The sequence below is a fragment of the Pundamilia nyererei genome, unplaced genomic scaffold (genome assembly GCF_000239375.1).
Source record: "Pundamilia nyererei isolate P.nyererei 1_Seehausen unplaced genomic scaffold, PunNye1.0 scaffold00125, whole genome shotgun sequence".
Classification (NCBI taxonomy): Eukaryota; Metazoa; Chordata; class Actinopteri; order Cichliformes; family Cichlidae; genus Pundamilia; species Pundamilia nyererei.
In genome coordinates, this window is record NW_005187526.1 from 36,837 (window position 1) to 63,706 (window position 26,870).

The 26,870-nt window shown below is 40.5% G+C and overlaps 4 protein-coding genes across 5 annotated transcripts in view; 1 reads left to right on the plus strand and 3 right to left on the minus strand.

The window, feature by feature from the left end:
• The window catches only part of LOC102209491 (chemokine-like receptor 1), a 6,661-nt gene extending 2,409 nt beyond the window's left edge, over positions 1-4,252 (minus strand). Inside the window, exon 1 of the mRNA XM_013913308.1 lies at positions 4,208-4,252. Coding sequence (XP_013768762.1) covers positions 4,208-4,252 — 45 coding nt within the window. The remainder of the gene's footprint in view (positions 1-4,207) is intronic.
• Positions 4,253-4,287: 35 nt separating this feature from the next.
• LOC102215005 (V-type proton ATPase subunit C 1-A) lies at positions 4,288-12,129 on the minus strand. Its single transcript, XM_005742897.1, has 13 exons — positions 11,917-12,129; positions 11,327-11,487; positions 10,673-10,740; positions 9,661-9,746; positions 9,376-9,470; positions 7,592-7,683; positions 7,271-7,369; positions 7,100-7,168; positions 6,810-6,902; positions 6,462-6,555; positions 5,695-5,792; positions 5,397-5,523; positions 4,288-4,950 (listed from the first exon to the last, which is right to left on the minus strand). Exons 2-13 carry the CDS (start codon positions 11,456-11,458, stop codon positions 4,852-4,854), a joined length of 1,152 nt encoding a protein of 383 aa, XP_005742954.1. The 5' UTR covers positions 11,459-11,487; positions 11,917-12,129; the 3' UTR covers positions 4,288-4,851.
• Positions 12,130-15,440: 3,311 nt separating this feature from the next.
• LOC102215566 (antizyme inhibitor 1) lies at positions 15,441-23,693 on the plus strand. Of its 2 annotated transcripts, none has more exons than XM_005742900.1 (12): positions 15,441-15,691; positions 17,238-17,359; positions 18,414-18,624; positions 18,836-19,009; positions 19,722-19,894; positions 20,137-20,271; positions 20,443-20,524; positions 20,677-20,751; positions 21,223-21,388; positions 21,609-21,721; positions 22,193-22,413; positions 22,501-23,693. In XM_005742900.1, exons 3-12 carry the CDS (start codon positions 18,523-18,525, stop codon positions 22,613-22,615), a joined length of 1,356 nt encoding a protein of 451 aa, XP_005742957.1. In that variant the 5' UTR covers positions 15,441-15,691; positions 17,238-17,359; positions 18,414-18,522; the 3' UTR covers positions 22,616-23,693. The 2 variants fall into 2 exon arrangements, with proteins under 2 accessions (XP_005742957.1, XP_005742956.1); XM_005742899.1 differs by lacking the exon at positions 15,441-15,691 and adding an exon at positions 16,164-16,398.
• Positions 23,694-23,784: 91 nt separating this feature from the next.
• On the minus strand, positions 23,785-26,603 carry LOC102215281 (Krueppel-like factor 10). Its single transcript, XM_005742898.1, has 4 exons — positions 26,419-26,603; positions 25,688-25,927; positions 24,696-25,563; positions 23,785-24,530 (listed from the first exon to the last, which is right to left on the minus strand). Exons 2-4 carry the CDS (start codon positions 25,916-25,918, stop codon positions 24,334-24,336), a joined length of 1,296 nt encoding a protein of 431 aa, XP_005742955.1. The 5' UTR covers positions 25,919-25,927; positions 26,419-26,603; the 3' UTR covers positions 23,785-24,333.
• Positions 26,604-26,870: the final 267 nt, after the last annotated feature.

A 26,870-nucleotide genomic window follows, 5' to 3' on the forward strand; every position in this document is an offset into this window, starting at 1 on the left:
AATAAAATAAAATAAAACAAAGAAAAGAAAAGAAAAGTTTTACTAGGTCTGACTGATTGCTACCAAAAACAAAAGTATATAATAAATCACAGTTCATCAACAGATGCATCATCTATCACTGTTTTTCTGTTTTGATGTTTTTATCTTTTCATTTTTTTGAAAACTTTAAATCTTTTTATTTTAATTGTTTTAAAATTGTATGCAGAGCAGATGGCTGCTGTTGTTAATGAAAGCACAGTCCCTATCAAAAGTTTAAGACCACCTGAAAAAGGGCAAAAAATCATATTTTGCATGGTTGGACCTTCACAAGGTTACAGGTTGAGCTTCAACATGCAACAAGAAGAAATGGGAGTGAGACAGAACATTATTTTGAGCATGCAGTTTATTGAAAACAGTGCTTGAAATGAAACAGGCTGCAGCCCCGTGCTCAAAATAATGTTTTGTTAACTCCCATTTCTTCTTGTTGAATGTTGAAGCTCTACTTGTAACCTTGTTAAGATCCAACCATGCAAAATATAAGTAGAATCCTTCACTGCTCATATCAACACTGTTGATAAAAAAATAGAGTTCACCAGGGAAGACATAAAGGATAACTGTTTGCCATTGCTGGACTGTTGAAGGGAATCGAAACCTCAACATTGAAGTTACCGGAAGCCCACACACAAGAACCAGTACCTCCTCTTTGACTCCCACCACCAACACATATTGGGAGCATCTAACATCCAGAACAAGAGCACCCCAGCATTCACAGCACACCTGACATACTTGTTGACACTGTCATACCTTATTTCACGTTATCAGCACTCTCTTTTTTTTTTACACCCTTGTGCACTTATGTACTTCTTACCAAAGACATTTATGCTTCATGAATAACAGATGATTTCATTACTGCCTGTCTAGTTAGCACATAATGGAGAATAAGAGATTAAGAAAGCACCCTGAATGATTTGTAGCCTTCATGTCTGCCGTAAGGTTTGCTAAATTAAATCTATTAAATGCTGCCGCAGTGTGCAGCTTTGTTTATGACTACTGTAATATTGCTGTGTTTGTTATGTAAAACACCTCTCCCTACAGGTTACGACTATATTAACAATGCATGTGCTCTGTGTTCTGTCATTGGGTATTTCATAATGATAAATTATTATTCAGGGTTAGATGTGTTATGCATTTATTTCTAAATGTATTTACAACTGTACAGTACAGGTGAAGACATATAACTGGGAGAAAGACATTGGTCATGAAAGCTCTTTGGGTGCCACTATAGCACTATATAAATCCAATTCATTATTATTATTATTATTATTATTATGAACCAAAAGAAAAGGAAAGAAAAGCAACTGCTAATTTAAGCTTAGTAGCATCATAATGTCTGATCAAACTGACTGGTTAATATGACTGCCTATAAAGCAAGAGAAAGAGACGGGGAGAGGGAGACGGGTAATTTCTGTACAAGCAGAAGACATCTAAAATCCAGAATTAGAACATCTTTATCTTTTCATAGCAGCAGGGTCCTACTATCAGCATCCTGTTTTGCAATCTTAGTCTCTTTTCCTCTTCCTGTCAGCTATCTTGTATTCTTCTTTGGTCTTTATTTGTCATGGTTCTGGGTCATTTGACTGGGTGTTTTGAGTTTCTTGTACTTTGGTGTGTATTACGTATTATGTTATGGTTGAAGTTTGCTCCCTCTCTCGTCTGCCTATCTTCCGCCCCTGTGTCAATGTGATCCACACAGATATGTGGTCACAATTGTGAGTTAAGTGCCGTGATATATGGAGATTATTATGCATGTTTTATTTTGCTGGTTTATTGGTGTAATTTAAATCCACAATGTCATGTACAGTAGTTCCCTGTTGCCAGGAGAGTGTATAACACTTTGGACAGTAGGGGGCAGCAGCGTGCTTTGGACACTGAGTCGGGTGCATAGCTGCCATAAGCTTTCCATTCTGGCAAGATTGACCTGGCGAACAGCAGCGTGTCTCCTGTGTTCACTTTCTCTCATGTTTTACAGGATCGTAATTTGGCTATGCGCCCACCATAGTGGGGCCTGTAACATCAAGCTGGTGTGTCAGTCTACGTTTCAGTGTTTCCTGTTTTATTGTGACAGTGTTGTGTTCCATTTTCAGTGTGTTTAGTTTTGCTTCCTCTGTCTTGTTGTGTCTAATTAGCCCCAACTGTTATTCCCTCCTGTTTCTTGTTCTCCCTCTTATTTCTTATGTATTTAAGCCCTCTCTTCCCCCCTGCCTGTTGTCCTGATCACCCTTTTGGCTGTGGTTTCCTCTGTGTGTGTAATGTTGAGTTTCTCCTTGTTTAGTTTTATATTTTTTCTATCAAGCGATAAAGCTGTGGGGGTTTTTTTAGATTTCCGTCCAGTCATGCCTGCTCCACAAAGCTTTGGGACAGTATTAATATATAAAAGTGGCCTTGTCCTTTAGTTTGTTCCTAAAGTTTTATCTTTTTACTTTTTGGACTTTGTTGTATATATATAAGGTATCAAAAATGCCAATGACTGCATTCAGTCTATGTGACACTTTGGGAGTTTATTTGGATTTGGCAAGTAGGATTTTCAGTTTGAGCATGGGAATGTGGAGCCAAGCATCGAGAGACACTGTCCTCAACCAAGTTGAGAAGGCATGTATCCACACTGTCTACAGTCCTAACCCTGAAAGATAATGTGATGGACATTCTTGCAAATTTTCTAGGCCATAATATCTGGGTCCACAGACAGTATTATAGGTTGCCTAAAGGAACCGGCTTTATCGAGTTGGCCTAAAGTCAGCAAAAGGGCTGATTGCTCTAGAGCAGGGGTCCCCAATCCCAGTCCACGAGGGCCCGTGTCCCTGCAGGTTTTAGATGTGTCCTTGAGCCATCACAGCTGATTTAAGTGGATAAATTACCTTCTCAACATGTCTTGAAGTTCTCCAGAGGCCTGGTAGTGAACTAATCATGTGATTCAGGTGTGTTGACTCAGGGTGAGATCTAAAACCTGCAGGGACACCGGCCTTCGTGGACTGGGATTGGGGACCCCTGCTCTAGAAGAAGGCTGCCCGCTTGTCAGACTTCAATGGAATGAGCTTGGATCAAATCCAGATTGATCTCAGTTTTCTTTGTTTCAGAGTAAATGTCTTGTACTATGAAGTTTGCTTTTTGTTATATCACTGCTTTGCAGAGGAAGTGCAGGAGACGTGGAAAGACTCCTCTTTATATTCCTCAGCATCAGGTATGTTATATTTGTAACTAACATGGATTAAATGACTACAACAAAACTAAAACATCTGGATTGCCCCATGTACTTTTTGAAAGCACTGTTTTAGCTGCTGTTAGATGTCATTATTGAAACTTGGTGAATAAACTCATACAATGTGAGAATATAATCAAATTGTTTATCACGGGGAAAAACACTTCAGACTAACATCAGTTGACATAATGTAAAGCTTATATTGAGCCGTTGTTGGAGGGAAAAGTGCCACGTGTCTAATCTGCTGGTAATTGCGACAATATTGTGAATAAAGGAGCATGTTTACCAGTGTTTTTGTATGTTAGAGCCTTAAATTTCAGTTTAGAGGATGAGGCTTAAGGTGAGGAGCAAGACAATGGGATGAAGTGTTCAAATAGAATTCTATTGGGTTCATTGTAATCATACTCCAGTATGTAGTAGTATGATTTGCTCCATTACGTGACGACTGCTGTGCAGACTATGGATTCAGTTACAAGAAAATGATGGCTGCGCTTGATATTTTGTACAGTGTGATGAAGTTGAGTTGTGCCATCCATCTGTACGTACAGTCAGTGCTTTTCACACAATATGGTATTAAGGATGAATGGGCACAGAGTGCAACCATATACAGTTTTGTAGACGACTTTTCCTTTCACCCCTCATGTCTTGTTGCTTTCCTCACTACTTTGTAAATAAACGGCGTGTAATGACAAGCGATTGTTGTCTGTGGCTGTTTGGGTCTTGGGGGCAGCAAGTGCCTCATTCATGCTAGGACCTGGCCTCTAGACGGGTTGTAACAATCAGTGATTGGCTGAGGATTGTAACCTCGTCCCAGTACAAGATTTTCAGGTAGAGTAAGAATGGAATTCAGATTCCAAATTCCATATTCCCACTAATGTATGAAATTGGAAGGGGATACTTTCCTTGGAATTCTTCGAACCTCAATCATAAAGTCAATGGGAGAGATTCCAAAAACATGGTATAAACCCTTACCGCAATCCCGGTGTCATCTGGTGTGTCTGTCCATCCCTGGACCATCCCTGTAATTTCTGTCTCTATCACTTGAAATGCTGTGGTCTCCATCACATTTATTCAATCAATGGCTTACACAATACTCAGATATAGATTTCTTTTGTTTTACAGTAAATACACAACATGAGACGACAACATACAGTCATTTGTGTTTCACAACGTGTGCAGAATCTCAGAAACACATACCAGATGTGGTGGCCATGGCTACAATGATGAAATCGCCCAAATGTAAACACAAATCTCTGAACACAGCTACAGAAGATGGCAATCACTTCACACCAGCACACATGGAATGACACAGTAAATACGTTTAGCTCTCCATTTACATTTTCCTTAATTGATTTCACGTTGAGAAAAAGCTAATTATCAGCGTGCCTTTAAAAGAAAAACTGTAAACAAAAACATTTCAAAAGTTGTTTTTTTTTTTTTTACTTGGTTGTAAAAGTGGTTGAAGCCTTTTCACCACAAGGAATGAACATGCAGCTCTGTCATTCAAGCAGCTGACGAGGGAGGGGAGAGAGAGAGTGGAGGAGGCGGAGGTTTGACCGATGAAGAAAAAACATAACTTAATAGACACTCAGAAAGACAAACGATCAGTTAAAGTGTTAAACTTTGAAATCCAGCAGGTTGCAGTCGATTTTGTAGTAGACGTAAGGATAATATTCCTGCTGGCTCAGGTTCAGGCCTGGGATGTCCATTGCAGACTGGAGAGAAAACACAAGAAGCAGGATATTAGTGGGTGTGAGCAGCCAATGCAATATCTGTGTGTGTGTGTGTGTGTCATATAATGAAACTTTACACCAAATCCAATTTGCCCTCACAATCCAAATGCTTGGAAAAAAAATACATGGAATGGAACCGACACAGCTACACCAAATGTGCTACTTACCTGTTCCGAGGTTTGACCAAATGAAATTTTAGATTTGAAATATTTAAGAAGAATTTTTTTTTCTTCTTTTCCACTGTCACATTATAAATGCATTACACAAACAGAAACAATGCTGCACAACTTAACCTATATCCCATCTGCAGTAACCAGCTCCTGCCATGAGAGGCAGCAGCTGTTATAACCTGACACAAGGATGGATGGAGAGATTGCAGCATCTACTTTCCCTTCCTACTCAGTGTTGAGGATTATTGAAGCACTCACATCAATGATAGCTGCTGCACTGCTGTCCAGATGTTTGTAAAGGTCATTGAGCACCTCCCTCAGCTTCTTCATGGTCTTCTTGTTTGGCTGCAGGAGCATGGCTTGAAAATTCACAGGCAACCCATATCTGCAAACCAGAACATGTTCAACTCCACTTTCAGACTTAAAATGTTTAAACTACAAGTACGGTCATCAGTGGGGGAAAAAACAAGGCAAGCAGTGTCAGGTTTTAGCTTTTATTTTTCTCTTTGTAATAGTTGGTTTTGTTGGCACTGCGATGTTTATTCAAGAGGCCTACCTTAAAACAGATTCCACAAAGACTCGCAGTGCTTTAATGTGAATCCATGCAATGAAGGCTTCACTAAAGTTCACTTTCAGCCACCGGACAAGTGGACCCTACAGAGATGAACAACAGTAACCATCAGTTTTATGTGTCAGAGTCATGAATCTTAAATTCTTTCACAGTAAGTGCCTCAAAATATCTGTGTTTTTTTTAATGAAAGTGCTTTATAAAAGTCCTGCTGACAGATCCTCTTTCTCTCCTAAACAGCTGTGTTCTGTAGCCACTGACAAACTTTCTTTGGGTGCGTGTGCACTCAGCACTTTCTGACCCCTGCTGGCTGCACAATAACTGAATTTCTGTGAACTGCTTCAGCCTTTAATTGGTTGTTTGTGATGCAAGCACACACTCAAGTTTTCTTCCACAGAACACAGTGGGGGGAAATCCACACAGTTATCAGGCTTAACAAAAAGAAAAAGATTGTATATGCATACAATAATATTGATCAATCCAGCGAAAACAAGTATAAACAATACAAATACAAATTAGTGTGATATTTGGTAGAATCTTATCAGTCTACCACACACAGAGCATCCAAACCTTTTTCTTAACCACATGGACGACAGTAAATTAAACAGAATAGCACAGTAGGCTAATAATTCAACATATAAGTACTACATATATGTGAACAGCACCTCATGGGCTAGAACATCCCAAACCATTTGGGTCTTTTGACTTTTCTATTACTTCCACAGCAAACACAAAATAGAAACTATAGAACTTACAAACTGCTTCTTCTTATCTGTGGAGAGCCGTGTCATCTCTTCTTTATCTGCCTTCATCTCCTCTTCATTGTACTGAAAGTCTCTTACCGTGAACCTATGAACATCGTGAAGAGGACACAAAAACCAGTTTCATTTAACCAGAAAGTGATTTTTATGTGTAGAGACACCAGCTTATATCCTTCACATATTTAAATGTCTGAAGATCAGTTGTGAGAACATAATGCAAGACACATCTACATATGTAAGAAAATCACTTAGATATGTGACACGTATATATTTTATATACACAGAGCTGTTTATATTCACTGGGAAGAATGGTGGTTATAATAACACAATGCCATCACTTACTTGTTCTCTCTAGCTTTGTGTTTGAAGTCATCAATAGCTTTCCTGAACAGAGTGACACTGAACAGCCCACTGTCACTGTCTTCAAATAGCAGACTAGAAGAAAGGTCAGGTACTATTTTAGTGATATAATAATAGGAAGTTCATAATGTAAATTAATCGCATACTAAGTCTCTAAATACTTGTGGTCAGAAATAAGAACAAAAGTAAATTAAATTCAAAGAGCAAACTAAACAATAGATGCTTGATAAGGGCATTAACAAAATATCTGTTTCATGGATGACATGACTTACTGTGAAGACCGTGGGACCACCATCTCAGCAAGCGTTTCATACGCTTTCTGCCAGTCAGAGTATCCCGTCCTGAACAAACAAAACAGCGCAGAACTCATTAATGCTCATATTCCTTCTCATTCAATACAAAATCAATCAGGACATAGCTGTGTTTACTTGGGGCTGACTCACTTTGGTACGACAACCAGCAAAGTGATGAGGTACTCTGAATCAAGTACAAAATCATCCTTCTTGACAATGTCAGCCAGGCTCCTGGTCAACAGGCTCCCCCTGTTGGCACACAATAGCATTACAACAACACAGACTCATATGAGGGTCCTGCTGTTGATAAAAGCTTTTTGGAGTCAGAGTATACAGACAAGGTCAAGGTAAAACATAATGAGGAAGAGGAAAATAAAGGAAGCGAACGGTCATCCTAAAGGATGTTCCAGGTCGGCACTGCAGCCTTCATGTAATGTTACAGGTGCACTTTTGTCCATGTGAGTAACTTACGCATTCTTCCTTTCTAAGTTCTGCAAGTTTCCCTTTAGGTTATTATATGCTGATGCTCTGGTCTTCAAGTCATTGTCAATCTGAGTTACTTGCTGTAAAAAAAAAAACATTTAAAAAAAAAACATGGCAAAAAATATTAATGACAGACAAAGTAAAATACAACAAAAGACCACAGAATAAAATAACTGCAGTGAGGGACCTGGATTAAATGAGTGAGAAGATATTATTAAACTTTGCAGCTACTCATGAGTATATAAAATTTAAAAAAATAAATAAAACAATACATACACTACCAGTCAGAAGTTTGGACATACCTGCTCATTTACTATTTTTTTCTTTATTTTTTACTACTTTTTATATTTTAGATACTCACCGAAGACATCAAATATATGCAAGCAAGATATGTGGAATTATGTAGCAAAGAAAAATTGATAAATAACTCTAAATATGTTTTATATTTTAGATTCCTCAAAGCAGCCACTCTGTGCTTTGATGACAGCGCTGCAAACCCTTGGCCTCTCAGTGAGCGTCATGATGTAGTCACCTGAAATAGTTTTCTCATCACAGTTGTGTCTTGTCAGGGTCAATTTGTGGAATTTCTTGTCTTCTTAATGGGATTGGGTGACACACTTGTGTTGTGCAGAGGTCAGGTTGGTACACAGCTGACAGCCCTATTTGGCAACTGCTGGAATTCATATTATGCCAAGAACCAATCAGCTAAGTAAAGAGAAATGACAGTCCATCATTACTTTAAGAACTGAAAGTCAGTCAGTCTGGAAAACTGCAAAAACTTTGAATGTGTCCCCAAGTGCAGTTGCCAAAACCATCAAGAACCACGATATAACTGGCTCATATGAAGACCAAAGGAAGACCAAGAGTCACCTCTGCTGCTAAGGATAAATTAATCCGAGTCACCAGCCTCAGAAACCGCAAGTTAACAGCACCTCAGATTAGAGCCCAGATAAATGCCAGAGGTCCAGTAACAGACACATCTCTACATCAACTGTACAGAGAAGACGAATCAGGCCTTTATGGCCAAATAGAAACGACTACTGAGGAAAACCAATAAGCAGAAGGGATTTGTTTGAGCCAAGAAACACAAGGAATGGACATTAGACCAGTGGATATCTGTGCTTTGGCCTGATGAGTCCAAATTTCAGATCTGTGGTTCCACCTGCCGTGCCTTTGTACTATGCAGAAAAGGTCTCTACATGCATGGTTCCCACCAACGGTGTGATGGTCAGGGGGTGCTTTGCTGGTGACACTGTTGGGGGATATGTGACCCTAAACACATCTCCAGGCGGTGCAAGGGCTGTTTGACCAAAAAGGAGAGTGATGGAGTGCTGCGCCAGATGGCCTGGCCTCCAGAGTCAGCTGACCTAAACCCAATCAAGATGGTTTGGGATGAGATGGACCGCAGAGTGAAGGCAAAAGGGCCAACAAGTGCTCAGCATCTCTGAGAACTCCTTCAAGACTGTTGGAAAATGATTTCAGGTGACGACCTCATGAAGCTCATCGAGAGAATGCCAAGAGTGTGCAAAGCAATAATCAAAGCAAAGGGTGGCTATTTTGAAGAATCTAAAATAAAAAAACATATTTTGAGTTATTTCACACTTTTTTTGTTTACTACATAATTCCATATGTTATTATTTATACGTTTGATGCCTTCAGTGAGAATCTACAATGTAAATAGTCATGAAAATAAAGAAAAAACATTAAATGAGAAGGTGTGTCCAAACTTTTGACTGGTAGTGTAAGTAAGTAAGTGTAAGTGACAGACCTACCTTTGAGATGATTTCAGAGATGTTTTTAAGGGACTGTTTTATGGGATATTTTGCCATATCCCATTGAAATCTTGTAATGTAGGTGACAAGATCAACTAAAGGGAAAGAAAACAAAAGCTGTAAAAGCAACACTATTACCTGCTTATTATCTCACGGCAGCCTAAAGTTAATATCATTATTCTGCAGCTAACCATTCTTTGCATTACCCCAATTAAAAATACAGTTATATTTTCCTTTTTTTTTTTTACATAATACGAACAGAGAGTGTTGTAACCATCAGCGTACCTCCATTAGCCAGTAGGTTCTCCTGCACTTTGTCCCGGCTGTCCTCCAACACATCAGCCATGTACTGAGCCACCTTCTTCACCACACTGTGAACACCCAGGAGAGAGCAAAAATGCCATCTCAACACAAACTGCATGCACTAAGCATCACATGACCCCCAGGAACATGTTCCCCCAGGAACCCCAGCCCCCCAACCAGATTTAACACAAACTGACGCACACATCAAAGGGTTTCACATATTCGTGTAAAGATAATCTCCTGACAAGGTCATTTATAAAACAGCAGACTTTCAGTCCTCAAGATTTTTAACCACGCTGTTCCATGGCTCATCAGAGCAGCCATGAAGCCATGGAAACACCAAGAGCCAAGTCACATTTGATGGCTAAAAGTTCCTAAGAAAGTACATCAGCCACTAATGTTCAACTTTTACCCATCTATTTTGCAATGTTATTATAATATCAAGTGTCAAAAATCAACTTAACGTTTTAACTGAAAGAAATTAAGAATTTAGCAGTTTCTTTTTCAGATATGGCGTGCAGAAACATCAAAAAGGAACTGGGTTAAAGAGAGGCTGTAGGCAAACAAGTGAAACTGTGTTGCAAGGTTGGCCTTTCCCACAGTCAGCAGAGGAAGCATATCAGAGCTCAGGCACTAAGAGCTGTGTGTGAGCTTTGGATGTCAATGTTTCCAAAAGACTAGAGATTACAGTCGAACATACTCATGAGAGTGAAGTCATCTGCTATAAATATGACTACAGAAGGAGCTGCGGGTGTATCACCCAACTGTAAATTGCCAAGTTTAGACTGCAGGGCCCACTAGCCTCAGGTCCCTGTGAAATTCCTCATTGTTACAAAGTAGAGGAAAGATTACAGAGTGGCAGAGGACTGGGAATGCAGGTTTTGTGTTCAACTCTCATTAATAGGTCAATAGTAAGAGCCATTATAAACAGAAAATAACTTTTTAATGAGAAAAATAATGTTCGGTACAAATCAGAAATTAACAGGTTGCATACCCTTCAACAAAGGAATCTAATTTGGCCAGTTCATCCGACAGCCCGACCAAGACATCCAGTGTCCCAACCTGTTTTTGGACACAAAAACAAAAATTAAACATGTTTTGAGTTATCAGTGCTGAGATTTGGGTCTTTTTCAGCAGTGTCAGCAGGGTTGTGTTTAAACAGGGACGTCTGGGGTTCAGTCTGCCTACAGTGATATCCAGGGGGCCCCTGTGCGCTTTGGACGGCGCCTCTTTGTCCAGAGGCGTTCGTGCATTGCTAACAGCAGCAGTGGGACATTAGAACCCCGCGTAGCACCAAGGTCAGCGGGGTTACTTCACCTTCTGCACGGAGAGTGACCAATTCAGAAAAGCAGAGCTGCTCTGTGGATGAAACACTCCTCTACCCGCTGCTTCAACATGAAGGCAACAGATCTGTGTACAGACTGCTTCCGATACACAGAATCGGTTTATTCTTGACAGTGGATGCAGAAGGTGAGTGATTTTGATTGTTAAACGATTGTTAAATGACTTTTTGAAATGAATGGGGTAAATCATTATGAATTACTACAGTGTAACAGCTCTGCGCTGCAGCACTGGAGGGAACAGCAGGACAGCGTGGCAAGCACAGGGTTTATACACTATCCTGAAAAGTGTATAAACCCATACTAACCTTAAGGTCTGGGATGTTGAACTTGTGGTTGGTGGAGAGGTTGTTGGTACGCGTGGTGGCTGCCATCATTTTGTCCCATGTTTGCTGGCAGGTCTTATCTCCTGGTGCAGAGATCAACCAAAACTCTGTCATGTTTCCAGCACTGGTGCAGCTCGAGAAAGCTGGAAAGGAAATCCAGACTTAGACTAGTGCTTTCTCTAATATTATTAGCCTCAGCATTTAGTTAAACAACACTGTCTGTCTGATTACAAGTAAAAGACTGTTTGCTTACAGGGACACCGTTCCCCACTAAACAAGTGATGCTACACTAGCAACAAATTCATTCAATTCATTCAAGACAACTACATGCTGACGTTTCTCTTTCACCAACAGTCCATATCTTCACTCCCCGACTACTAACTAACGTTACAATACCGTAAATTAAAAAAAAATAAGCAATATGTTACATAAACCGCAGCTGGCAAAACAAAAACATGGTTAAGGTCAAGCAGCATCCAGCTGGGATTAGCTATCGTTAGCCATTTCGCTAGCTTTGCTATTAACGGCAACAACTCAGGTACTTTTTGATATCGTTTTAGCTGTTCACTCACCGGGGTATTAAAACGTTACAGTTGTTAGTGAAAATAAAGGTGTTTATAGTGTTTCTATAGCTTGACAGCGTTCATAGTTGCCATTCAGTACAGTTCGTGAGCTCCTGACAGCAGTACCAGTCAGCTGATCTGCAAGAGGAACCGGAAGGCCTCTCACACACGCTGCGGAGACCCACCAACGACCCCAGCTGGCGGTGAGCGAGTACTGCAGCCTGGCTCAGCTTGAACCCACAAAAACCCTGACTGGTGGTGGTGCTCAGGCTCAAAAACGCTTGAGTTATGTGGATAGTTTAGACTATAATCCGGATAAAAGAGAGTGTGTTTAGCTAGGCCACATTCTGAAATAAAACACCAAGATTGTTTGACACTTATGTAACAGCAAATAAAATTAATGTAAGTTTATTTTGATGAGAAAAAATATAATTGTTTTAATGGATTTTCAACAGATTTCCTTAATTATAAACCCCAAATCTCAGACTTGATCCTGGGTCAACATTCCAAACTCATTATTACCCTATTAGACAAGAAGGCAGACAATGTTGGATGCCAAGTCAGCAGCATTTGAGCCTTTAGAGTAACTAAATTTAGGAAAGCTGGGTCAGGTTTCCTGACTTTGGGTGTCTCCTGTACAGAATACCGAGGAAAACGCCCCCCAAAGGGACATGTTTATAGTTCAGTGGGTCTGGGGTTCATTGTTTTGGGACACAATGCTTGGTCTGCCTGGAGCCAACCCTCAACATCAAACGACAGGGTTGAGTTTGCCCATAGCTGGCTAGAGGCCAGTCTCCCTGGATGTTATCAGGGGACACACACACCACAATCAGCCAGTCTGCAGAAGGCCAGCTACTGCTTAGATTCAGCTGCATGATCTCTGGAGGTTCAGAAACAGAGGCAAGTGATAAAGTATAGAAGCATAAAACTCCTGTAACAAGCGTGTTGCTCTCCCCTTGCCCTCCTTCAGCTTCTTTAGAAAATGCTAATAATAAAAACCATGTTAACAGTACAGGCCACACAAGTGTGTCGTAGAACTACACGTGAAGGATGAAGGTCTCTCTCTAAATGCTTTGTGTACTGTACATTCCACATCACCTGTTTCGGCTTGGTCCAAAGTAACTGATGCTTACAGGTGTGCTTGTACCCATGTAGCCTTTTAACATGCACACACCAAACTCAGTGCATTTACATAAGCAGCTTTTCTAGTGTCATTCATGGGAACTACCTGATGATTTGGTTTCCCCAGAAACAATGCACTTCAAAAGTATTCCAGTCATTTTAGAGTTCTGTAACAATGATAAATAATTTTTGTGCAATCTATCTTTGCAAGAAGGGAAATGAGGGTGAAATGTGCATCATTTTTTTGGGCGTTGTTATTGTTTAGCCGTTATGGTATCGCGTTGTATCTCTCCACCTCTTTGATACTATTGTTATACATGACATGTCCTGGGAAAGCCCAGCGATAAAGACTATTCCCATTTCATGGCATATCACAGAAATATGGAGCCATTTTTCCAGTTTATTTTTGGGTGCATTAACATTTCTCAAGTATCTATTAGTCTTTATAAGACTACCGTGGGTCCTCTTGGTGCTATATGAGACCTAAGGCTGTGGTGTTTATGAAAAAAGGAGTATCAGGGTGTTTATTAATCTGATATTGCTGCTTTAAGTCTTCTAAAGATATACCTGTTGAATATTTGCTATATTCCTGCAGTCAGCTGCTTTATATTTCCCTGCTTAACATTCAGGTCAGTGTGAGGAGAAGTTTGTTTGGAGTTCTCTTTTTACTTAGCAACATTCTTTGGCAAAAAAAAAAGAGGGGAAACCACTCGGGAGAGACTTAACAAGTGCCTGTTGCATACGACTAATGTATGGTGTTTTTAAACAACTATTCATGTCCACCAAAATGGTAAATTTATGACTTGTCATTGTGATTATACAAGCATAACAGACAACACTCACTCACATGGTGCAAAAAAAGAAGAAGAAAAGGCTTAAATACCATAAATGTACTGACATAATATAAATGCAATATTTAAACTCATTTACTGACAGGTATTTGAAAGCTGTCAGCTATATAAGACTGGGAGTTAATATTGCACAGCCTCACTGAAGATGAGTTATTTATATGCTATGTGTATATATATATATGTATATATGGGGGTTGTAATTGTGTGGAGCTGAGCACTAGAAAAGTGTATTTTACATGAGTAATTTTACATATTGTAAAATGCACATGGCTTGTTATGGAAAATTAATAGATAATGTGTATATTCTCTTAACAAATTCAAATTGTTTACGAATATTCATTAAACAAATACCCATAACAACTTCTTCTGTTTGAAAAATGAAGGGAATCAATATTGTTGGCTGTATGTAATTGTCTGACCTTTTGATTCTTGGAACATGTTGTTTATTCCTTTTTTTGCCTGCCTTGGTCACTCAGAGGTGATTCAGGGTCTTTCTATATCGGTCCATTGATGTAATCTGTTTGCAATGTTTGCAAATAAGAATTCCTGCTGCACAATGCAGCCACTAGAGTATTTGCCCTCACAGTGGGTGGTACACATGTCTCCCTGTCGCATACCCAACGGCAGCGATGGCTATTATGATCCAAACAATGGAAATCAAACATTGTGCGTTACTGGAAGCCACTTTAGATGCTATGTGTGATTAGCCTTATATATACATAACTCGTGTAGTGTTAGAGAGAACAGGCACAAAACACGGAACAACTTTTTTGTGTCGCAGTACATCGCCTCCGCAGCCTTTACAATGGACTCCACGAAATAGGTTTATTAGTGAAACAGGCACTGCTATTGTTTATTTTTTCCCTGAGGAGCACTCAACTCTCATCTAACACTCTGAGGAATTTTATAGATATGTGGAAGAAAAAAATCCCAACAACAACAAGACATCATGAACTGCTGTGAAATAAGAAAAATATGATGTGGGTCAGTCAGGGTGCTGGGGATTTAAGGGATAATGCTTTGTAATTGGTAAACAGGGTTTTCATACAAGAACAGTAGTCCTAGGTCACAAATTCCTGGATCCTAAACTTCACAGCAGGTATGGAGAACTTGTGTCTGTATGTCACTCTGTAAAAATGAAGTGAAAATTAAACTATGAGGGTCACAGACTGAAGAGATGCTGCAGAAAATGGGCTTTTACTGTAGAAGACAGACATTAGTGGATTGCATTTGAAAATTATTTTCCTATACTTGTTTTTATTTTTTCTGAACATAGTTGAAAATAAATTGTATTTTTATAACCTATTTGTATTATTTTAGAAATGGCAAACATAATCCCAAAGCCTTGAAATGCTGATACTGTGCAGTAAAACACTTTATATTTGAATGATAAAGGGGTATTTTCTCCTATGTTTAATGTAAGCACAGAGTCCAAACAGCCCCAGAAAAAAGATTTCCCCTTCAGCTAACAGTTGCCGAGCTTTTCTTTGCACCCTCCCCCTTCAGCTCTGAGGAGGGAGACATGCAAATTTATCTCCTGGAGGGGGTAAAAACTGCCTCATACCAAGCGTTTTCAGAGTCAGGCACAACTTCACAACTTCACAACAACAAAGGCAAAAGGAAGGGAAAGTATAGTCTGAGCTTGAACTTTAGGACAAAATGCATGTTTCCATCTAGCCATTGCGTCTAGGGCTTATGTCTGCGAGTGCTGACTGAGACTAGAGAAAATAAGGAGGACTGTGCCACCTTTGTTGGACAATATTTTGTCCTTATCACTGAACCATGGGGGATCCAGTGAAGACATAACACAGGTAATTTTTGGGAAATTACCTATTTACCACGGAGCATAGGTTTTATAGCTATTCTGTTATAAATATAGTCTAAGATCAACAAAGTTGTGGGGTTTATTGTTTTGTTTTTGTTTTTCCAATTGGCTAGAATGTCTTCAAATTGTGTGCACAAAATATTGCAGCATAGAAAAAAATAATCTTTTTTTAACTGTTATTATTGTGGCTGTTGCAGGTCAGTAATGATTTTTTAAAATTATGTTAATAAATGCTCCACATCTTCCTATGCGAGCTCTAATATCGCGTTGCGTGAGGGTTTGACAGCTCCGAGCAAGTGTTTGTCAAGTTCACCATACTTCAGTTGAGCCAAACAGGAAAATGTTAATAAAAGCTGTAATTCTTGCTTAATTTCACCCTGACGGTTTCTCCGTTACTCAAAACGAATATGTCGGTTAATGTGGGTTTTATTTTGACATTTTAAACCGGATGTGTCAGCATTAATATGACGCTTCTGTCTGTGGGTCGGTCTTGCCGTTCGCCCTCCGCTGCTGTCGTCTGCTCGGTTGTAACAAATGGTCCGCTATAGGTGCCATCGAGAAAACGTCGAACGACAATAACTTGAACTACTCCATGGCAAATATCGTTTTCTCTTCTAGTCTCCCCACCACTCTTTAAAAATTCCGCCTAAAAAGAAAAAGCGTTCTGTCCCCTCTTTTGGGTTTTCAGCGGACGTAAGTAACGTTAGCTAACCGCGCTGTTAGCTTCCTATGAGTGTTAGCATGTTATTAGCTAAATGCACTGAGTAACGTGTCATTGTCTAGCTAAATACTAAATAAAACACACTAGCTATAACGTTGTTGTCAGTAGCATTCTTTAAAAAAAACTTTGTTTTTATAAAACATGTTGGTACTAGGAATCCATCGTATATTACTGCGTAAGGAATACATCGTATATTACTGTGTAACTACCGCGGACACTAATGCTAATGTGCTCCATGAATTGAAAGCAAGCTGTTACAGTAACAAGAAATTTGACTCTGAAGTAATTGGTAATGAATGTTAAATTGTAGTTAAACGTGGTTATAAGGGGCAGCATGATAAATAACACGGGGCAAGAGTGTTGTTGTAGCCATTGCTAATTAATTTATTCAAACCTGCTAATCTGGCCATCATTGCATCAGTTCCGGTGGTTGGTTCAGAGTAACTCAGACTAACAATTCACACATTAAAAACCACCTTAAAAACACACATTAAGTACAGCATGTAAATACTGTTTTCTGTATCAGTGCTTTATGCGGGTATTCGTTAACTCGAGTTTACAATTCGTCTTTGTCAAATGGCGAAAAATATGGAAATCAGGGAATGCCTTTCTATTCTGGATTATCGTGCTAATGTGTGTAGTCATAACCCAAAGATCCATTTGGAGTCAGGAAAAAACCCAGTTTCCTCTACAGATTTACAGATTTGATTGTACTTTGGAGTACCACTGGAACATGTGTTAGCAGGGGAAACAATTGACTGATCATTGACTGAATCTGCTGTGCCTCACGTCCTCATCTGCCCCTTTGCAGGTGTACAACAACTACCCAGAGGATCTAGGGGCAGCTCTATACCGAGAGCCATTTGACTTCAACGCCGAGCCACCTTGGGATCCTAGCTGATAGTGGAGGAGTTCATCCCAGGACTCATCCATGTGAGTAAACTAGCTGGGGAATTTATGTATCCACTTTAATTGGAGGGCTGAGAAAAATCTCATAGCAAAAACGTTGAATGTGTGGTACAGTATTTGTGTTTGCATGGTGAAGAATTATTGCAGTTCTACGGTAACTGTCATGTCCCGACAAAAGGAGTAAACATTCAGCATGTCCCAGATCACTCAGTTATTTTAGATCTACTGTTTCAGATCTATTTTCAGCACTTGTATTAAAATAACAGGACACTGTTCAGGACTGCGTTTATCTGCACTGGCTTTGCTGTTAGATTTGTTTTCAGGAACAGAGAGAAATAATCTGAGCTATAACCCAACTAATATGCATGTATTTTCCTTGAGATTAAAGATGGGTTGCATTGTATATTGTATGTTTTGTGAAGATAGAACAAGTGACCCAGTTAAGCATTTTCTAAGTTACATAAGGTCTTGGTTTATTTTCAAAGAGATATTAGTGTTCAGCCTTGTTCCATTGTGTTTTTAACCAGTGTTTGAGCAGTGATTTTATTTAAAAAATTTTAAATGTATTTATTTTTTACTGTACACCACAGCAGTCATTGTTGGCATATTGCTAGTCTCCCCATGTAACCTTTCTACATCTGGTCTGGTCCAAACTACCATGACTGGTTGAAGTACTGTGCAACAGTACTGAAAGTAAAGTTGTGGCACAGATGCCGCCAGTATTGTACCTTTGTTAATGCCATCAAACGGAACATTTTCGGGTCACCGGCTCAGGGATTAATGGCGATTGTAAGGGGTAATTGATGATAAAGTAAATGAACCCTGTGCCCCAGACTATGTGTTTTCACAGCGGCTTTTAGGAAGAATAGGCCTCTTCCACAAAGCTATCCCATAACGCAGAACCTGTTCTCTGCTCTGATTGGATGCCCGTTGAGTTGAAAATGACTTCAGTTCAGGATTTCAAAAGAGGCGTTTAGGTTTCAGCAGCAGAGAACATCATGGAATATGCATTATCCAAAAGTGATTTTTGGTGCTGAACTTGGTGCTTTATGTTGGCTTTTCTCTTTTCCTTGTACAGTTTGTTGCATAAGTCTAGGACCCCAGGGGCTCGAGAGGGAGCGAGCAAGACCACTTCGCACTAGCCACATTCTTTATGCCTGTTGGATTTGAAGAAAACGGTTGAGAGGATGAAAGGAATCGCTGATGAACCGCAGTATTCTGTTGACCTGCTGGAAGGAGGCATGGCCCTCTGTGATGTTATTGACAATCACATTTATGAGCAAACACTGGTATGGGCTTCATCTTTAATAATATGTACTATTTCTTAATGTTTTAATATTGTCTCAAAACCAACAATTGTATTATAATGCATTGTTAACTAAAGGTTGTTAATTGACATACAGGCACACTTTTGTTTATGCTTGTATTGTAGATTAATGGATATACAATCTTAATGTGTTTTCTGACTCTTCCACACCTGTTTGTTTCCCTCTTCTCCAGTCTGAGAAAAATGCATTCTTTGTAGCAGATCTGGGAGTCATAATGAGGCAGCATGTTCGCTGGCGGACCCACATGTCCCAGATCAGACCATACTATGCTGTCAGGTGCAATAGCAGCCCAGCTGTGATTGAAGTCCTTGCTGCCCTTGGCACTGGGTTCATATGCACCAACAAGGTACTCTTTGACAGTGTGTGTTTTTGTCATTAGGGCTTTTCTCTGCTAAATATAAAAGCACATTTAGCACTAGTGTTGATCATCAAGCTGACCTGTGTTTCATAAGGCTGAGGCCCTGGTATGAATTCACCCCAAGGCTATTTAATGTGTGTCTTTCCAAGATCTTTAAATATTTTTAAAAGCACCACCAAGTGGTCACCACATGTCAATGCCCACCTTATAAACATTATTTAATAAATATTTGTCTCTAATGCATCTGCCTGATGGGCATTGCAAGATAGATACAGGAGATCTATTACACTTATTTCAAATTCTATTTTCTTTCTTCTAGAGCAGCTTTGGCTGATTCAAAGTTGAAAATAATCCTTATTTATCTTATATTTGGCTTTGGTGCGGCCCCACTGTTAAGCCGCCGTCTGGCAATGGATTGACAAAGGATTGGCTCCCTACCCCTTACAAATGGAAGGTTGGGACAGCAGGTGGATTAGATTTCTATGCTTACAGCCAGAGCAATGATCCTGAGATGATCATTTAAAGGATATCCTATGAAGAGTAGAAAAAAACTGCTTAGAGACTGACCTTCTAGCTCACAGTTCTTTGTACATACACTGAAATTTTCAAACTAAGTGTAATATAAGCAAAAGATGACAAAAAAGCATAATAGGTTCCCTTTAATGGAATATTGCTTTGTCTGTGTATCTTTGTAATTCAGTCTGAACTGGAATTGGTGCAGAGCCATGGTATTCCCTCTGAAGATATCATCTACAGTGGTGTTTGCAAACAAGTTTCCCAGATTAAATATGCTGCTAAAAATGGCATTGACCTCCTGGTGTGTGATAATGAAGCAGAGCTGCGCAAGATTTCTCGCTGCCACCCCAATGCCAAGTAAGTTTTTGATAAGCATCAGTCCAAGTGCCAGTGAATATGTTAAACAACTGACCATGTTATCAGTCCATAGTAATTATCTGTTGGTTACACTATCGACCGTCATTCTGATAAGAAATCTACCTGCAAAACGGTTTGGTTCTGTGTAGTTTACTGCTCTGGTTTTATATCATAGATTAATCTGGCTCGATTGTTTCCCCAAAACAGTAACCAAGCTATCTATTTCCTCTGTGATAATTTAGGCTGCTGCTACAGGTGTCAACGGAAGCGTCAAACCCGGACGATGACATGAGCATGACATTTGGCTGCTCACTCAAGGACTGCAGACATCTGCTGGAGAGTGCTAAGGAGCTGGGTGTGCAGGTAGCTGGGGTCAGGTAAGGACTACAGGAAGGACATGAAGAGAAATGCAAATCCAGGTTTTGTACTTAGACCACTGCAAGGATGGCACAGTTCTCCTGAACAAATTATTTAGTCAGTTTGTCTGCAAATGAAATTTAAACGTTAAGTTGCCAGTTTGATCACCGACTGCCTCTTCTACTCCTCAGGTCTCACATTTCCAACTCCTGTGACGATGACCAGGTGTATGTTCATGCCATCTCCGATGCCCGTTGTGTCTTTGATATGGGGGTATGTGGTGTTAAATGATGCATTTTATTTGCAGTCAGCTCTATGACTGTTATTTGCATTACTGTTGAATACAATTTTATGTTTTGGATGCTCCATAAACACAAGGTACTTTGTATAGACCCAAGTTATTAACAATTTTCTGTCTGCTTCAGGAGGAAATTGGCTTCAGCATGAAAATCTTGGACATTGGAGGCGGATTCAGTGGCTCTGAGGCCCAACTGGAACTGGTCAGTGCATTTCTATCAGATACTGCCCATATGGAAAAGATATATATAAATCTTATAAAGTTTTTATCTGTCTTGTATGAAACTTGTATGAAAAGCATACAAGAATGAAAACACATATAAGATCCCTTGAAAAATTATATAATGAAACTTGTATGTTTTGTATACTTACTAAAAAAAAATATGAAAGTAATGAGAAAGTGGCCACTTTCATGAGTAAATCAAATATGTTTTTACTATTTCTTTTCCATATGGGTGCTAAAGACAAGCTTTGTACATTGTAGCTGTAGTAAGCACTAGCTGAACAGTAAGATAAAAGTGTCTGTCTTAAATGTTGAGAATATTCTAATATAGATTCATGCTTTAGCTGCTCACTGTGAAGCTGGATTTAAACTACTTTTCAGAGGCATGTGGGGGAAAAAGGAAGGAATATCTTAATGTTAATTGTAACGGCTTCTGTCATCTCTTTTGCAGATTAATAGTGCAGTCATGTCTATGGTGGACCTATACTTCCCTCCATCTTCAGGAGTTTCCATCATTGCTGAGCCTGGTAACTTCTTCGTGTCCTCTGCTTTCACACTAGCTGTCAATGTCATCTCCAAGGAGGTGGTGGCACGTGAGCCCCAGGACCAGGATCATGGTTAGTGGCAAGATACTCACTTAGGAACGGTAATGATTGTTAAGGACATACTCTGTAAAAACTGCATTCCAGCTGTAACTCGAGCAGTACACAATGCATTTTCATGCAGAAACCAGTGTTGTACAGCATGAAATGTATTATTATACTGGGAATTAGCAGTGCAGCTATGAATCAAACAGTAAAATGTAATTCAGAAACTTTTCTGCCCTCTTCTGAACAGATCTGTCTCCCAATGAAGAGCCAGCGTTCCAGTACACTATGAACGAAGGAGTGTATGGATCGTTTGCCAGCAAACTCTCTGAAAGACTGATATCTGCCCCATCTGTTCACAAGGTGAGTCTCAAAGATTCTCAATGGATCAGTATACACTTACTAGACACTTTAATAGGTACACTTTGGCAGTACCAGGTTGGACTACTTTTATCTACAAAACTGTTGCATAGATTTAACAAGGTGCTTGAAACTTCTGCAAGACTTTTTGGGCCACACTGACAAGATCGCAGCAAGCAGTTTCTGTAGATCTGTTGGCTGCAAATTCATAATGCAAATCTGTTCCACCACAAAGGTCCTCTGTTGGATGGATGGATAGCGAGACGGACGCATCCATCCAGCCAGCCAACAAAGGACCTTTACCTAACAAAGGGCCAGTTGAATGTGTAACCACAACACACAATACTTTCTCTATACTTCTCAATGTGTATACGGACTATATTATTAAATTAGGAACAACATCTTAATCAGCTACTGCCCACACATATACACATTGTAAAATGACTAAAATAATCACCTTTATTGCCTTATTAGCAGAACACTTCCCTGGATGTACCGGTGTTCAGCAGCAGCTTGTGGGGTCCCTCTGGAGATGATCTGGACCAGGTACTGGAGCACTGTCTTTTACCTGAGCTCAACATTGGAGATTGGCTCATGTTCACACATGCTGGCTCCTACAGTCTGGGTCAACCACTGTGCTCCTCCACTGACTCACCACCACCCCCTGTGTACTACGTCATCTCCTCTAGAGACTGGTAAGTTTGGCAGTGATGGAGAAAATCTTTTCTGTGCAAGAATGTGGAGGTTATGGTCCTTGATTCCTGTTTATTTTCATTCACCAGGTTTGAGATGCAGGACACTGGTGTTACCAACGAGGCTATGCTTAAGAACTTCTCCCTGGTCCCGTACTTCCTCAATTCCTGCCAAACAGAGGCTGCACTGTCGGTCCCAGCTTAGGAAACATCTGACTGGGACCAGAAGTCTTTTCACTTTTCTCACTTGTTTCTGCTGCTAGCTTCCTTTGGTTCACATTCCCCTGGGGTCAACTCTCCCAGTAGTGCTTGAAATTGCCTGGACCAGACCATATTCATCTCACAGACCCCAGTGCACTGCACTTCTGTGTGGTCAGCCCTGGAAACCCTAAGTAGGTGTTAATTAGTATGCAACAAAATGGATGAGTCCAGAAAAGACAGTTTGGGGACTCCTCTTGAACTACAGTTTACACCCCTACAGTAGACATATAATACTTTTAAATGATTATATTTGACAGATATTATTATTCATATCTCCTTTGCTGTTGTCAGTCTTGTATATTATGTGTATCCCTGATTGAAGCAGTGTATTTATAAAAAGAAACACTTCTGAGATTATATAGAAAGTTTTGCCAAAAGATTTGTATTTTGTATTTTAATTTGTTGTGTAGGTTTTTTTTGTGTGTGCACAAAGGCTAGAATCCATTATTACATTTAAAAAGTGACATCTTCATATTAAATTGAGAGCTTGCAGCATATCTTTGCTGTACATACAAAATGTTTGGCGTCACCGTGGCGTCAGTTTCTGAAAATTATTTGAAAGCTAAAAGGTGAGTGTCCTTAAATAAGGTGGTGTTTGCGTGCTTTTCCAAAGTGCTGAGCGTCTTGCTTCCAAGACTGGCAGGTAAGTGCTCTGCTACCTGACAGCCAAGCAGGTTTTATTAGACAGCATGTGCTGCAGATGGAACACAGGAAGTGCTGGTGGATAATGAATCGACTTACACTGAAAATGACATTGTTTCTTTACAAAAAATGATTTAAAAGACTACTGCAAGTTCTATTTCTACTCATATAGTTTGAAATATTCTTCCAACATCTGTGTTGATAGAATATAGCAGTATTTCCTGACACCAAGTATACTTGCATTGTGTGTATCATATCTGTGAAACTGTCATAAATCTGTCTTAAGGCATGATAAATTATCAGGCATTTGCCTGCTTTTAACGTGTAGCTGTGCTTGTCTAAATGAAGAGTAATAAACACCCCACTGAGTGGACTGTAAATCCCAGTGTGTGTGTCTTATCAGAAATGCACAAATGTTGTAAATTGTAACTTCCTCCAGCTGTATGCATAGATAGAATTGGTACCCCTCAGTTTCACAGCCTGATAATTTTATACAGTTATCATGTGATGAGCTGAAGGGGGATACATTTTCAGGTATCAGAAGCATGTGGGAACCACAGAAAAGATTTTAAATTACAACTCTTAAAAAAAAAAAAAATCTAGACAAATATGTTTAGGTTTATTAAGGAATTCTGTGTTTTGTGCAAGAAAAAGTGCAAAAATATTTTAAACTGATTGTCATGGCACAAAAGAACAACATGTAACATTTTTTGGTCAAATATCACTGACAAAAAAGTAAACTTAGTAACATTTAAATACGTAACTACTCAGCTTATGCTAATGCAGTAGTTAAATGTAAACACTTTGATTACGGTACCTCGTTTATATTCAATTAGAATGATTACAGAACAGCAGTATAGCAAAGTTTAACAGTGTTGCACAATAGCCCTTTCATAAGGTGATGTAAAAAACATCTACGGTCTTGTGTGAGTCAGTCTCAACAGCGTAGAGCATGTCATTTGGTTTCACAGTGGGGTTTGTTTGTTATTGTTGCTGAAGACGATACTGCATGCAGGGAGTTCAGCAGCGTCCCCTCATCGCTGCCAGGTGTCTTCGGGCATGCTTGGCAAGGTGGTCACTACGCATGAAGCGGCTGAGGCACATAGGGCAGGCAAACTTTTTTTCTCCCGTGTGGGTTCGGCGATGCCGGGACAGCTCATCGGAGCGAGCGAAACGCCTCTCGCAACCCTCCCACTTGCATTTATAAGGTTTCTCACCTGTTGGATGGTGGAGGCAGGAATAAGGACTTTTCTGAACATACTCCAACGGGTAAAACATTGCTATCATGACTAGAAGATCACACTTGTGCCATTTGCTTAAAAACTGCCATAGCATTCAAATACATATGCGTTATATTAACATTTAATTCATTTATCTCTTACCTGTGTGCGTCCTCATGTGGGCCTTGAGATGAGAGCTCTTGAAGTAAGTCTTGTTGCAGTTCTCACGGGGACAAACGTGATTGCGTGCGCGGGCCACCTCTGGCTGCTGTGGGACACATCTTTGCTGCGATAAGGTGCGATGAGGCGCCGGGGCAATGGCAGCGAACTTTGGTCCACCATTGGTCACCGGTGCTGGTTGAATGTAGACAGGAGGAACAGGCGGCTGAGGGACAAGGAGCATGACGGGACCCTTTGCCACCTGACCCCCTACAAGGAAGACCTGAGCAGAAGAAGCCGTGTGTCCTTCTTGTTTGTGCTGCAGCTGCAGTGGCGTGTGCACCATGGTGATTGCTGGCAGTAGGTGTTGCTGCTGACTGTGCGAGTTTGTGACAGCGTTCTGCACAACGGTGGCCAAAGAAGAGACAGGAACAATGTGGCAGTAGACAGGCACAGGCGAGACCAGAGCATCTCCAGCTGGGACAGACTGAGGCGCATTTTTATTTTCATTTAAGCCTAAAAGGCTTCCTGGGTTGTCTCTGGACTGAACAACATTTGGGGACGTCTCAGTGTAAGCTTGTGTTGTAACAGTCTCCTCAGAGTCTCTGCTATTCGGCTCATCTTTACAGTTCACATCAGTTTTAGAGTCCAGCATGTGAACCCGAACGACCTCTTCCTCCTTTGAGGAACGATTAAGGTTGGAGGAGCAGTGGAGGCCATCTGCAGTGTGACGGATCACACTGGTGCACTGGAAGCTCTGCTGAGCAGCGTGTTTGTGCAGAGACGTCGCTTCTGTAGGTCGGTGAGGCTTCAGAGCTGGACCTGGACAGGCCGTCACAAAGTGGGGCGGGCTGCATGGTGGTGTCATGCACTGAGAAGAAAAGTCACATTATCAAAGTCAGTAATAAAGTTTCTCTTCTGTCCCAATACATCTACATTTACTAGAATCATGCAGTTACATAGAAACCATTTCATCCTAAACAAGGATCCCTTACAAACAGAGAGTCCTGCAGCACAGCAGAACTGGTGGTGACCTGGTCGTCCTCTGAGGAGTCTGAGGAGGGAGACAGAGGTCTGTAGTGCCTCACCCTGAAGTTTCGTGACTTCCAGTGCTTAGTCATGGACATCAGAGCCCGCACAGCTTCCATATCACCTGCACCCATGTCAGTTGGCTGGGATTCACCCTGGACGTCTGAGATGTTACAGTGATGCTCCTCAGACTTCATAGTGTAACTCTGGCAAAGACCAAATTAACTGTAATTTAAATTCATAACATTTCACGCAACGTAATCCAACAATGATAGCCTTCACTAAAAATAAGTGAATACATCACCTACGATCAAATTTACACTATGACCATTATCTCAGGGCCTTAAAGATTTTGCCAAAGAGCATGAGAGATAAGCATGATCAGCTGCTGCTCATCAGCGCGGTTGCCCTTTCACCTACTTTGCTGGGGGACAAAAGCAGCATGTGTGGTGGTTACAAAACAGACACACAACACCTACTGTAAGAACTCCTCCCTGCCCAGGCCCGGATCACCACACACAAGCTGCACCCATAATCATACTCCTCAATAACTATTGATGAAGCCCGCCAGACTGTCTGACTAATTAGCTGCTGACAACCACTTTATCAACGTGTTTCTACACGAACATTAAACACGTAAGAAGAAAAGAAAACACTATGCTAAACCGTAAATATGACGAAGCTAATATGTACTTACATATATGTATGAGTGCGTCAAGTGTTCAGGAAACAGGTTTAATCCCTAGACGCGCGTCCACAAGTCTCGTGCGAACAACTTAAGACCAGGCAAGTATGTTTCCTAATTTCCTCCACAGCCTCGTTTCCATTCATCGTTTCAAATGCGGTGGGGGAACAGATGGGCGTGGCCCGAAGCCGCGCCCAATGGGACGCAAAGGTGTGTTTTAGGGTAGACCAATGGTGCGGGGGCACCGTGCGTGATCAGGGGCTGAAGGCACCGTGGAGACTGCGTGGTACACAACAGCAAGGGAGTGTGAGAAAAAACCCCACCCCCCAACCCACACACCCACCTTGCAAATAACTGGCGTTTTTAATGAGTAACTTTGCCCTGACGAGCAGACGCTCACCATCTGTCTTGGCTAATCATCACTATGACACTTGGAGTGAAGACAGTGAGAAAAGATGCTCATT